This window comes from Phoca vitulina, unplaced genomic scaffold (genome assembly GCF_004348235.1).
Source record: "Phoca vitulina isolate PV1807 unplaced genomic scaffold, GSC_HSeal_1.0 scaffold3, whole genome shotgun sequence".
Lineage (NCBI taxonomy): Eukaryota > Metazoa > Chordata > Mammalia > Carnivora > Phocidae > Phoca > Phoca vitulina.
The window spans coordinates 49,645,670-49,659,552 of record NW_022589706.1 but is presented as its reverse complement, the minus strand read 5'-3'; the positions used below and the strand labels follow the sequence as shown (position 1 = coordinate 49,659,552).

The following is a 13,883-nucleotide window of genomic DNA, read 5'->3' as shown; positions in this document are numbered from 1 at the left end:
ATCTGCAAGTTTTCTTTAAGTTTGAAGTGACATCAAAATAAAAAGTTATAATGCACATTTTATACAATAATTAGGTACGTATACAGCTACTAAAATAATATATACAGCTCCTAGAAATAAAAATTTAATAGCACAGGGGTATGCTTATAAAAATTACATTAGGAATAAAAAGCATAATACAAAGTTATACACTATGATATAACTGTATGAAAAAAGCTTGTATATGTTAAAAGTACTTAAAGGTTAACATGCAAAATGAAAATGGTTTGTTTAGGTAATTTTTTCAAAAGTTTTAAAAATATTTTTTCATTGTTTTTACTAAAAAAAAAAAACCATCAGAATATCAGGCATGAGATATTAGGATCTAATGAAAATATGTAAGGGAAGGGTGGAGAGGAGCCCACTCCTTCCAGTGCCTCTTGTCTGATGTGCACATTATATAAAAAATGTGTAAGAAATTGAACACTTGCCTAATTGCAGTCCTAGAGTGAATTCATTAGCCATTAGCTATCAGTGATTTACAAGATAAAGGCATAGAATTTGAGTATAAAAGAGTCCTCTAAAACCACCTGATTCAGTTTTCTTTCTCAGTAGGTTAGTCAGATTCATAAAGCAGTGAGTGATTTTTTTTCTTAGGCTACACAGTTAGTTGGTGAGTAAACTAAGACTAAAATTTAAGTTTTAGTACCCAATCTCATTACACATTCCAGTTCTTTAGTAGGCAGTATATCTCACAAAGTCACCTCAGCACGACGTTCCAGATATAGTTCCTCCTCCTTCCCGACACACGAGACAGAGATGTCTTTTCTCACTTCTGCGCTATTCTCGCCTCTGTGTTTTCACGGGGTGTGTCCTGGCCTGCAAACACTGCCGACGTCCCCCCCTTAGCCTCACCCCGCACGTGCTCTTACCACACTCCACCGTCCACTCATCTGCCAGCAGTAGCGAGTTAGAATACTTTTTTCAAAGGACATATTTGGAAAAAGACAAAGTCAATTTTAGTTCCAACTGTTTTGCTTGCTTTTGCCACAACTTGTACACTTATTCAATTACTTCTCTGAATCTCTGTTTCATATTCTACCAGAAGAACAGTATTTTATCACAGAGAAGGGGGAATTCAGAGATAGTAGTACCCATTAGTGCTTAGAAAGTATTTTCTGATCACCCTCAGCTTGCTGTGGCAAAAAAGGAGGTGTGTGACAACATAACACAGGCAAGTGTCACATCCTCCTGAATTAAAAATAATGACTCCAGAGCACGTGGAGTAGTTGCAAGCTTTCATGAAATAGCCATCATCTGTTATCATGTTTAGTCACAATTTACCACAATAAATAAAATTCTTACTCAGTTGTGAAATTCCCTGTTTCTGATTTCATTCCACAGGTCATGCTATTGGTTCAAGTTGGTTCCTTCAGACTTGTTTAGCAAGTTAGATTTTAATCATGTGGGATTTCCTCCTTTGTCTTCAGCTCCTTCATAGGATCACACATAATGCATGATAGTCATTCATTTGTGTAGAAATCTCAAAGAAGTTGGATAGGCAGAAGAGAGGATCTCTTCATTGTTCAGGATCAAAATGTATAGGTAAGTCCTGTTTTCGTCTCTGTAGTTTTAGAAATTTTACTGTATCTTAGAGCATGTGAAAAATATACAGAAGCTGAAGAAATTTTGACTGTGTCTAGCAATCTTTTAGTTACTTTTCCAGAAACTTCACTGAAACTTATATTGTTTAGATAACATGTTTGATATTGTTTAAATAAGGTGCTTACCGCATGACTGATTTTTTTTACAAAATGAGTAAATGTAAAGAGACAGCTTAGGATTATGAAAACATACCTATAAATAAGGAAGTGTTTTTGTTCTCTCATGCTTTACTTTTCAAAAAGTGATGTGTGGATTTTAAAAATATAATCAGTAAAAAATTCCTCTGTTGCTTTAGAATTTTTCCAGGATTCTGTATTGTGACTTCTGTATCATTACTGGGTATGAAATACACAATGAAATCTAAAGTCCTCTTTAAGAAAATAAGATAGTGGGGCGCCTGGGTGGCTCAGTCGTTAAGCGTCTGCCTTTGGCTCAGGTCATGATCCCAGGGTCCTGGGATCGAGCCCCACATCGGGCTCCCTGCTCTGCGGGGAGGCCTGCTTCTCCCTCTCCCACTCCCCTTGCTTGTGTTCCCTCTCTCACTGTCTCTCTCTGTTAAATAAATAAATAAAATCTTAAAAAAAAAAAAGAAAGAAAATAAGATAGTATTTGTCTACTTTTCATATACTTACCACATCATTATTTTCAAGTAAATTCTTATTGATACTTAAGAAAAAGTAGTATTTGTTTAGTTTTCTTTTTAGTTAATGAATACTGATTTTCATGCACATTCACATAAAAAAAGCAACAAATTGTGGTATCATCTACAGTCAGATGGTACAATCTCAAAATCACTACATAATTTGATGTGTTTGTATGTGCATCTATGAACGAACATATTGTTCATTTTGTTTTTCCATTAACACAGAAAAATGTGATATTAAGTCATTTTAAAAAGGTGGTAAAAGCATAAGTAATGTGTTGGCTATGTTAAGTGTAGCTGAGTTTACTCTAAGTCTACCAAACTTTAGAAAACTCAATCAAAATTTAAATTATTTTAGTAAAATATATGTACAACTATGCGCATTTGAATATATATATATATATATAGACACAAGTGAAAAATGGGTAGCCATCTAAGTTTCTAACAATAAATAATTAAGAATTAACAATAATATAAATAAAATAATTTCATATTACACAATGGATATGATGAATTCATTAAAAGAGTTAAAAACCTATGAATTTATATATTGTATCTGTCCTTACTTTATGCAAAAAAAAATCACAGAATTGTATTTACTCATTGACTATCACTTCACAAAGTATACATGTGAGAAAGTCTAATGAGGTACATAAAACACTAATCATATTTGTTGTATTAAAGTGGTAAGCTTGGGGCACCCGGGTGGCTTAGTCTGTTGAGGGGCCAGCTCTTGATTTTGGCTCAGGTCATGATCTCAGAGACCTGGAATCGGGCCCCCACGACAAGCCCCGTGTCATGTCCCCTGAGGAGCCCCATGTTGGGCTCCCCACTCAGCAGGGAGTCTGATTCAGGATTCTCTCTCTCCCTCTGCCCCTTCCCCCGCTCTCTATCTCTCTCTAAAATAAATATGTAAATCTTTAAAAGATAAGTGGTAAGCTTATGAATTATATTTTTCCATTATTTTTTAAATTTCTATAACAATGTAATATTGTTTTGGTAATCACTATACAGTTTGAAATGCATTTTGCTGAAACATTTGTATTTTCATTTTGTAAAGAAATTTCTCTGATTTTTCAAAAATTGACCCTTATAAGCAGCTAGATGTACATCAAAATATCATTCGAAGGAAAATAAAGAAAGATAGATAGATAATGCAAATAGTGAAAGAGATGTACAATTTTGGAATGCCTTGAATCAATCTAATTCCTAAGTTGATTCATCCTTACATGAAATATGACACTCAATCAGAACCAAATTTCCAATTACAAAAGACTCTTCTTTGAAACCTTGATTTTTACAGATCACAGTCTGAAATATTTTCTTTCTTAATAGTCTGCATCTATTAAAAATCAATTTGTTTTTCCTTTTTTAACCTAAAATTTATATCATTCCCAATTGATTTTGTTCATGGATTGGTTGGTTTTATCAGAATGAGATCATCAGGGTTACCAAGCCAAATTGATGAAATTTTGAAAATAACTTACGGATCCGCATCCAACATTTTGAGGATCCGTGATTAGAAAACTATGCCTTCTGTCAACCTGAATAAAGAGCAGACTTTTCAGTGGAAAGGGGAAGGCATACTTAAATGGATGAGGGAGTTAAAATCAGAAATATTTTCATTCTGACAATTTTACTTTGAAGCCAGGACATCTGCCTGAGTCTAATATTACAAGGAATGAATTAAAACATACAGTTTCCTTCTCAGCTGGAATATTCCTGTCAGCATAAAAGCATGCCATGCTATCTTCAATTTAAATCTCAAACTCCATGATTTTTCCAATTCCTCCATATGCTCTGAGAAAGCAGGGTATCCAAATTGGGAAAGGGAAAGGAAATAAAAGTGTGTAAAATATTTTTTATGTAATTCTAGGTAATTCTTAGGTAATTTTTGGTAGATCTCCAGGTAAATTCTGTGATACTTTTGGTTGAAAATGGGCTCTCTTGGAAAGTTTGCTTACTTTTATATATAAATTAAACCCCCAGATCCCTCCAGGTTGTCCTTTCCTAAAGGTTACAAAATGGTGTGTTTATTTCTTTACCCACCCTGCTCACTCCTCTCCGAAGAAGGAAATCGTACCACAGGGCCCAGGAACCTGGACAGCTACGTTATCATAATATAATCATTATTCATTTCAAATCCCTGGGTACTCCAGATTTTTTGTCAAGTCTACATAGGGAGTGTCTATGACTACTACATTACATAAAAAGTATGAAATGAGGTTTGAAAAACAGGATAAAGATTTATAAGCTGGAATTCAGAATGCAGTTTAAGGAGAGACTCAAGGTAAGGGAGTATATCTGAACTCAGGAAGAGACAAGTCTTAGCAGAATGCCTCAGACCATAACAAATCTGATTTACATTTTCTTCCCTTTTTGTCTGTGCTTGTGATATGATTAACTGACTAAACGGACATGCCAAAGCCCATCAGGTAGCCTGCCTTCTTCCAGCCCAAAACAACATGAGACAAAAGTAGAGAAAAAAGCCAAGACTGTCAGAAATACATTTCAAACTCTGCCTGTTGCTTCAATCCTGCTTTATGAATTGCTATGTTAACTTTCAAAAACCATGCTTAAAATTGTCAATCATTAGGCAAAGTCTGTATCTCTTAATAGAAATTAGACAAGTGAGTGTCAGCTTATCTTTACAGTCATAAAGCCCCAAAAATGTGAATTTAAAGTTCAAGTTTTGCTCACAAAAACCTCAGCTTGCATGCTGAAACAGTCGCCACATTTAGCCAGAATGTTTTTCTAAAGGTGGTCCAGGCTGGGAGGGGTTGTCCTCTGGAAGACACTCCCAACTTATTTCCTCAGAAATTTGTTACTTACCTGACTTTTATGCTGCTTCAGCCCCCAACACGGCTATGGTTGATACCCCTAAAATAAATCATGAGGACAAAACTCAACATCGACTATTGTAAGGGAACTTAAAGATATTCAATCCAATTCCTTAAAACGTATTGCTCCAACTTGAAGGATCCCATTCTCTTGAGCAAAGAAAACTTGCCATAACGGCACAATTTTTCAGAGTATGCTTTAAGTCTAAACACAGCACATGCTTATGATATGTAAAATAGAATCACCATCCTAATAAAACCATTCATTGGGTAACTATCTAAAACGATTGAAAATAAAATTGACTTTGGAAAAGTTTACACACTAATGACTAACTCAGCAGAAAGAAAATGGCAGATTTGTTGAATATTTACAGTATCCATTTGCCAGAGATATGAACAAGTGCCTCAGTGATTAATAAACAGATATATGAGCTCAAACTTCAAGCAAGTATATTAAAAAGAGCCATTGAATGTATTTTTTCTAACCTAGACAAATTTTTATTCTGACGATCTTACTTCTTAGCCAGGATATCTGCCTGAGTTTAAAACGGCAAAGAATGAATTAAAACATACAGTTTGCTTCTCTGTTGGAATATTCCCATCATCATAAAGACACACCATACTATCTCCAGTTAAACAATAAAACAAAACAAAACATCCTTCTTTGACCTACATCCCTCCTCCAGCTATTGCCTTATTTCTCATTTCCTCCCCTCAACAGCAAAACTCTTCCAAAGATTTGTCTAGATGCGTTGCCTCCATTTCAATTTTCTTCTCCTATTCACTCCCTTTACTTTTTAAATTTTTTATTGTGAAATGTATCACACAAAGACTAATATTAAAACAAACCCCAAAGTAGTCATCATTTATTAAGAAAAATAGCATCACCAGGTAATATCCTGTCCATTAACTGCCCTCTCAACGACCTTGCCCAATCTAACTGTTATCTGGCATGTTATCTAAATGTCCTTGATTTTCTTTATGGTTTTACTCTTCAAAGACAGATCCCCAAATAACATATCATTTAGTTCTACCTATATTTGAAATTAATATAAATGGGATCAAAATTATGTTTTATAAAGTATGTATAGTAATAATTTATTCATTCACACAGCTATATGATGTTCCATTGTAAGAGTATACTCTAACTTACGTATCTGCTCTTCTGGTTTTTTGCCATTACAAATACTGCAGCTCTGAACATTCTCAAATGGATCTCGTGGCACAAAAGTGCCAGAGTTTATCCGGAAAATGGATTTTCTGGGTCATAGAGTGTGGTGCATGTTTATCTTTAACCTATTCCCTCTTATCCCACTGCAAAAATGTTCTCAGCCCTACAGCTGTGAAATAGCTCATAAATAAATCTTTTTAAAAAATGAAGGTTTCTGAGTAGCAAGACCATACCTACTGAAACAGTCTATCTGGATGTTGGATGCAAGAATCTTTCTTTTTCCAAGCTTCTCAATTGATTCGTATGCACGCAAAAAATTGAGAGCAGGGGCGCCTGGGCGGCTCAGATGGTTAAGCGTCTGCCTTCGGCTCAGGTCATGATCCCAGGGTTCTGGGATCGAGCCCCGCATCGGGCTCCCTGCTTGGCGGGGGACCTGCTTCTCCCTCTCCCTCTACTGTTCCCCCTGCTTGTGCTCTCTCGCCCTCTCTATCAAATAAATAAATAAAATCTTTAAAAAAAAAAAACAAAAAACTTGAGAGCAGTTGGTTTAGATGGTAATTGAAGCTGATTGAATAAGATCAGCTAGAGAAAAAAGAGAACACCCAGACAGAGCATGGAGCAACATCAGACATTTAAGGGTAAGTAGAGGAGAAGCAACAGCAAAAGACATTAAAAGGGGGAACCAGAAGGATACAAAGAGTGTGGAATCATAGAAATTAAGAAAAAAAAAAGTGTTTCAATAAAAAAAGAATGAGTCAACTGTGGGAAATGTTGCTAACAAACAGATGTCTTATACTCCCTCAGAAAGACAGGAGTGCCTTAAGGCAAGGACAACTTTTTGACTATTTTCAAGATGTCCCCAGTGCTTAGCAGAATGGTATTATAAGTACTCAATTGTTATTGATCTTTGTAACATTTATTTAATAAACACTGTTAATAGAGTGCCCACCATGTCCTGGGTTGCAAAAAAAACCAATAAAATATCAGAGGAGGAGCATAGACAAAAAAGTCAAGAGGCCTCTCCATAGCACCACTTAATCTCTCTGCAGATCAGTTTCTTCTTCTGCATAATGGGAAGTCAGAGTGGTTATTCCTGAAGCTCTCTTTCATTGCTAACATTCTGTGATTCTATAGAATGTTATCACTCTTGAGAAATGCCATTTATAAAAAATTACATTATTTACAGCTAAAGCTGGGTTCTACCTAAAAGAAGAATGTAGAATTTATCACTTACTGAACACGGGCCAGAGTTCTAAGTACTTTACAAACAGCATCCCGTTTAATCTCACAACCCTCTGACGCATGTGATTATCCTCATTTTATAAATTAGGAAACTAAGGCTCAGAGGGGTTTTGTCATTTACCAACAGTCATTTAGGTCTGTCTAATTACAAAAGTCATGATTATCACCATTGTACTATATTATCTTTCTGTATTACTTGTGTAGTAGTTAAAAATACAGGCTTCTGGACAGGGCTGGTGTTTCATAGAATATTTATATAAAAATAGAAGAAACCCAGTAAATGGATGCATTGGTTCAGGAGACAGAACCCCTATGTGTGCGGCTCTTCATGCCCGTGGTAAGGAGCCATGTTTACCGTGTAGACAGGGCCTCACTTCCATCATCGAACCCAGCCTTACCCTGTACAGCTCCTTTTAAAGAACAGACCATTAAAAACTTTGGGAGATACAGTGGAGAACTAATCACCAGCAGTGCTTGCCCTCGTTTATTTGATTGACCGCGCACCAACACAGGGCCATGCACCAGACAGAATTCTAGTTCTGTTAACAAATGTTTAACTCGTTTGTCCTCACAAAAATCTGGAAGTAGGTACTATTGGTACCTTCATTTTGCAGGTAAGGAAACCTAGAAGTTCGGTGACTTCCCAGGTTCACACAGTAAGTTAAGTGGCAGATGCGGACTTTGAACCCAGTTAGTAGAGTTTCAGAGTCAGCTGTGGCTCGTGGAGCTTACAGTCTACTAGGGAGGAGGGGTGTGGGGATAGGAGACAGATAAGGACTTTGGCAAGCAGACAGGCTTTCTTAAGAAATACAGTGTTTTGCAAAAATAGAGTGTGCAGTAAAAGTGAGAAAACCTACCAATAGGAGTGGTCATGGAAATGAGAAGGTGCCGTCCTTTTAAAGGAGGAAAGAATAGTATGAAGGTGACAAGTAAACTCACTGATTCTTTGTTTAAGAACAAAGGAGAACACTGGAGTCCAAAGAAGTGATTTGCCTCACGTCAAGCAGTTTTTCTAACCACTTCAACAGTGTTTTACCCCTGCTATACATACTGCTTCCCAAGATAAGTGACATGTCTGCGTTTTTCCTAAGCTCTGAGGAACATATTTTATTGTGTAGCCCTCAAAAATATTAGTATCACTGTTCATTTCCTTATGACACAAAACCATCCTGGGAAAATAATACTGAGAATCTCAATTCTTTCCTCTGCTTCTGTAGACAATCTGGGCAAGGAGCCACTAGAATTAAATTCAGAAGGGGTTGAGTTCTAGATGTTTTTAAAAATATATTGATGTAACTAAGTATTACTCAAGAGCATTTGCAAGAGCTAATCTTGGCTTTTATCCATGATTCCTTAGAAGCCACCTTTTTTTCTATGAGAACAATTATCATGTACAGATATAGTTAAATATAACTAACTATGATGAATACATGTGGGGTTCTGATTCCATTCTCTACTCATCCTAGAACCATTCTAGGAAATTTCTAGATTCTATCATGCCCATTAACCTATGCCACCCCAATTGTGCTTAAATGTCTTTCTTGCTTTAGATCCTTCACTGGTAGATTTTTACTTCCTTAACTTATGCATTTAAAGATATATATTTTTCTTTCTTCTACCCCACCATTCATAGCACCCCCTTCCCTGCCTCTCTGCTCCCCTCCCCAAGCAAATAACATAAAAAACATGGCATACAGCCTTCCATACAAATTAAGCAGGATTGTTTCCTGGCAATTGTTAGAATTTTTTTTTTTTTAAAGATTTTATTTATTTATTTGACAGAGAGAGACACAGCAAGAGAGGGAACACAAGCAGGGGGAGTGGGAGAGGGAGAAGCAGACTCCCTGCCGAGCAGGGAGCCCGATGCGGGCTCGATCCCAGGACTCTGGGATCATGACCTGAGCCAAAGGCAGACGCTTAACGACTGAGCCACCCAGGCGCCCCGTTAGAATTTTTTTTATATTTGGGCCTATATATAATAATCAGATCAAACATTGGAGGATGAACATATTCGGGGCCAAAAATGCTGCTTTGTGCTCCTTTGGAGTGTGGTGTACCAAATTCTTCACCTTGGTGGGACTCACTTTGTAGAAGCAATGAAATATCCTGACACTTTCAATTTAATATTAAAAATCAAGTCACATTGAACTGGAAGTAAAGGCCCTTAAATCCTTTACTCATTTATTTTCTGTAGAAAGAAATATGTATCTAGTTCCACGTTAGGGTCAGTATATTTTGACAAAGAGATAAGGTTTTGAACATTTCGTAATGACCTTATAATAGAAGAGACCTGTTTATATACTTGAACTTTAGGAAACCCAGAAGGAACTAGTATGCTTTCAGTAAAGTCACACTTCTATTCTGGAGCTACTCTGATCTAATTATATGCAAAACCTTTGTTATATATAGTCCGTAGACCAATAGCATCAACCTCACCTGGGAGCTTATTGGAAATGCAGAGTCTTGGGCCCAACCCCAGATTTGCTAAAGTGTGCATTTTAACAGGCAATTCACATATACATTAAAATGTAAGAAGCACTAAACAACTACAATTAAACTTAACAGCTACACGGTAGTCTCTCAAGTATCCAAAATGGAGAGAGAGGTAAGCAAGAAGCCGCCTTGCGTATTTAAATATGAATAAGAATGTCCTCTGAGCTGAGTGTGCAATAGTTCCCTAGTCTCTCCTGCAGAAACAATAAGTGCTTTTGGCTAGTTAGAACTCACAGAGCAGCATTTTCTTAACTGAGTTCTGGGAACATTGTGTTCCTCAAAATGTTAGGTATTTCAGGAATAAATACTTCTGTGCTCAAATAAGCTTGGGAAGCATTGCTGTCTAGTCAGATCAGAGCGCATATGGGAAGGAAGAAACAGGAGAATAGGAGAATGTGCAAAGAACAAATGGGTTTTGCCATTTTGCAGCTTGAATTTAAATATAAGCTTTTCTCGGGGCTTTCTTCTCCACCCTGACACATAACAGTAATATGTGTGACACATTCCCCATGGATCTAACCAGGCTCATAAGCAATTCCTCCATGCACTACTTGTAACTTCACCCCCAAAATATAAGAAAATGCAAGTCAGTAAGAGTGATGTTATGCTAGAATTATCTGCTCTGAATTGTGTAAGAAGTAAGTCATTTCAAAACTCTGATGCTTTAACAATTATTTGTAACCAATCGCTTGCTGTCAACAGTAATACACCACTGTATCCCCATAGCTCACCGAGAATTGCACGGCCCTGGCACCGGAACTTGAACTGAACACCCATTCAGTTGAGTCCTTTCCTGCTTCTGTGAGCTCAAGCCCACCCTCACTGTCTCTCCGACAGCTTAATAATTTTGTTATTGTAGTAAGTTAACAATCACTAAAAAAATGAATTTAATTTTTAACAGCTTTTGGGATGTAACTCCATACCATAAAGCTCACCTGTTTAAGGGTACAATTCAGTGGTTACTAGCATATTTATGCTAGTTGTGCAACCATCACCAAAATCATCCCAACAGATACATTTAAGTTTAAAAATTTCAAGTACTCATTTCCCAAAGAGCATTTTGACAATAAAATCTGACATATTTATACTGTCATGAATATTTCCTTATAATTTTCAGAAAGTTGGCAAAATCATGTTGGTGCTAATAAAGGTTACAGATCATCTTCAGTCAAAAATAAAGAAAAAAAGGACAGGAAAAGAAGGGAAAGAATAAAGAAAAACTAGGGAGGAAAAACACCTAGTTTCTTGAAAACTAAATCCAGGTAGGACAAAAATGTTGTATGGAGGAAAATAGACACAGAAGCAAATCGTCAACTAAATAATTGTTTATTGCTTAGAACCTGCTCTAGGTTAAATGGCTCTGCCGATCGCTACACTTTCTAGAGCTCAGAAGGAATACTAACATTGAATGAACAGCAGTGCCCTGTAGAGTACATGCTAAGCTCTCCCTAATATTAATTAGCAAGGAGATAGGTAACCTGTCTCAGGAATTTCTCTGTCATGACGGTTGGTTTTGAAACACAAGGCATACGTTCTTTGACAATGATAAAATCAACAAAATATTGCTCCCATAACTTTGTGGATTGATGACTTGTAGAGAAATACATTTAAAGTATCAGCATCATGGGTGGCGCCTGGGTGGCTCAGTCGTTAAGCGTCTGCCTTCGGCTCAGGTCGTGATCCCAGGGTCCTGGGATCGAGCCCCGCATCGGGCTTCCTGCTCTGCGGGAGGCCTGCTTCTCCCTCTCCCACTTCCCCTGCTTGTGTTCTCTCTCTCGCTGTGTATCTTGCTCTGTCAAATAAATAAAATCTTTAAAAAAAAAAAAAAAAGTATCAGCATCATGAAGTTTGAGAAGAAATATTTCCATCTGCTCTGCTGTTTTCAAATCACCTAGGTAGGCTCATCTTTGTAGACCATGCCATCGTCTACCATAATGCCACAGTGCCCATTTGCACACTGAGAAGAATCCATAATCTCAATTATGGAAGCAAGAACCCATGGGCCCTTTGATCAGCTGTAGAGTTCCAGCAAAGATGGCCTTCCTTATAAAAGCATATGTATATTAAGTGTAGCAGAGCAGTTACCAGAATATGCCTCCAAGTCCTTATCTGACTCTATTAATCAGTAGTCTTCAGACATCTTCTATTAATAATTACACAAGACTGACTCTACAGTGTAAATCTCCTAACTCCAGGTCTTTATATACATCCCCCTTAGAAATCTTTTACAATGCAAGAATGAAATAAGATGCTCAGAAGTTTAAAAAAAGAAGATTAAAAGAATCTTTTATTTCAAAAACACGACTGATATTAGAACAAAGAAAATCTCAATAAAAAAGGCGCCTGGGTGGCTCAGTCATTAAGCGTCTGCCTTCGGCTCAAGTCATGATCCCGGGGTCCTGGGATTGAGCCCCACTTCGGGCTCCCTGCTCGGCAGGAGGCCTGCTTCTCCCTGTCCCACTTCCCCTGCTGTGTTCCTGCTCTCGCTATCTCTCTCTGTCAAATAAATAAATAATAATAAAAATCTTAAAAAAAAATCATTTTCAATTGCAAAAATTTCAACATCTGCCTTATTTATTGCAGAAACATAAAGTGAACATTATTAACAGAGAAAATATTACAAAACTAAAACTATTTTTCAACTTATCAGGGTCCAAATAAATTAAGATTTGATACACTATGATGGAGCATGATCTATAATATATTCTTTCTCTACTAGTTGTTTAATGCAGCCTCAATCGCTAGGACCCAGTGAAATTTTTCTACATCAGGTAATAATTGTGGTAAATTATCTTGAAATACATTTCAATACTATAATGAAATAAGATGGAGAAAGAATGCCCATGGACTTCCAGTACATGAAAATGATTCCTTCAAGTTTAAGACCAATTAGACACATGTGAACAGAGCATCATCAGCAGTAAAGGTAGATTTGCCCTATTGTGGCCACACTTTCTCATGGGGTTCATTCTATGACGTCGATTTATTGAAAAGAGCCTGATGGGGCGCCTGGGTGGCTCAGTCACTTAAGCATCTGCCTTGGGCTCAGGTCATGATCCTGGGGTCCTGGGATTGAGCCCCACGTCAGGCTCCCTGCTCAGCGGGGAGCCTGCTTCTCCCTCTCCTCCCCACTCATGCTCTCTGTTGCTATCTCTGTCTCTCTCAACTAAATAAATAAAATCTTAAAAAAAAAAAAAAAAAAGAAAAGAGCCTGAGTTCCAGAGTATATCCTGAGTCCTAGGAAAGAAAATCCTTAACTAGCCTGTGAAGCAATTGAGCCCACACCTCTTAACTTCATTGGCAGCAGGGTCTCATAAAACATCATCAACTCCCAACTCCACTACTACATACTTACATGGACACACACACACACACACACACACACACACACACACACCTATTAGTCATTTGTTCATATCAATTTGCAAACTTTGTGAGAAGAATTTGGATTCTGGATTGGCTTTCCCTGTAAGTAGCAGATTCCAGAACTTTCACACATCATTTCAGGTCCGCTATATACAGTTGTGAAGTTTGTGCAATGCACAAAATTGCAAGGCTTAGGGGAAGATTGGAAGCTGAGATGGAGCCTATGCTCCCTGACAAGCTATCTGTCCCAGAGCGTAGCTACATGCAGCCCACGGAGCACCCTTTTATAATTGTCTCTGTCTCACAGAAAAGCGGCCTTTTCCTAATTCTCACCAAAGTATTACATAAGTTAGCTCAGGTCCCTCACCACCTGCCCAGCCTCTGTATCCTCAGGAAGTATAAAGAGATTTATATATAAACTTCTTTAAATGTTACCCAAGATAAAAATAAATTGGCAAGTAAATCATTGAATTTAAAGAAAGTC

At 37.2% G+C, this 13,883-nt stretch overlaps 1 protein-coding gene across 1 annotated transcript in view; it reads left to right on the top strand.

The window, feature by feature from the left end:
- Nucleotides 1-1,299: 1,299 nt before the first annotated feature.
- LOC116628026 (transmembrane protease serine 11D-like) overlaps nucleotides 1,300-13,883 on the top strand; it is a 49,107-nt gene continuing 36,523 nt past the window's right edge. Inside the window, exon 1 of the mRNA XM_032398068.1 lies at nucleotides 1,300-1,584. Coding sequence (XP_032253959.1) covers nucleotides 1,577-1,584 — 8 coding nt within the window. The 5' untranslated portion in view covers nucleotides 1,300-1,576. The remainder of the gene's footprint in view (nucleotides 1,585-13,883) is intronic.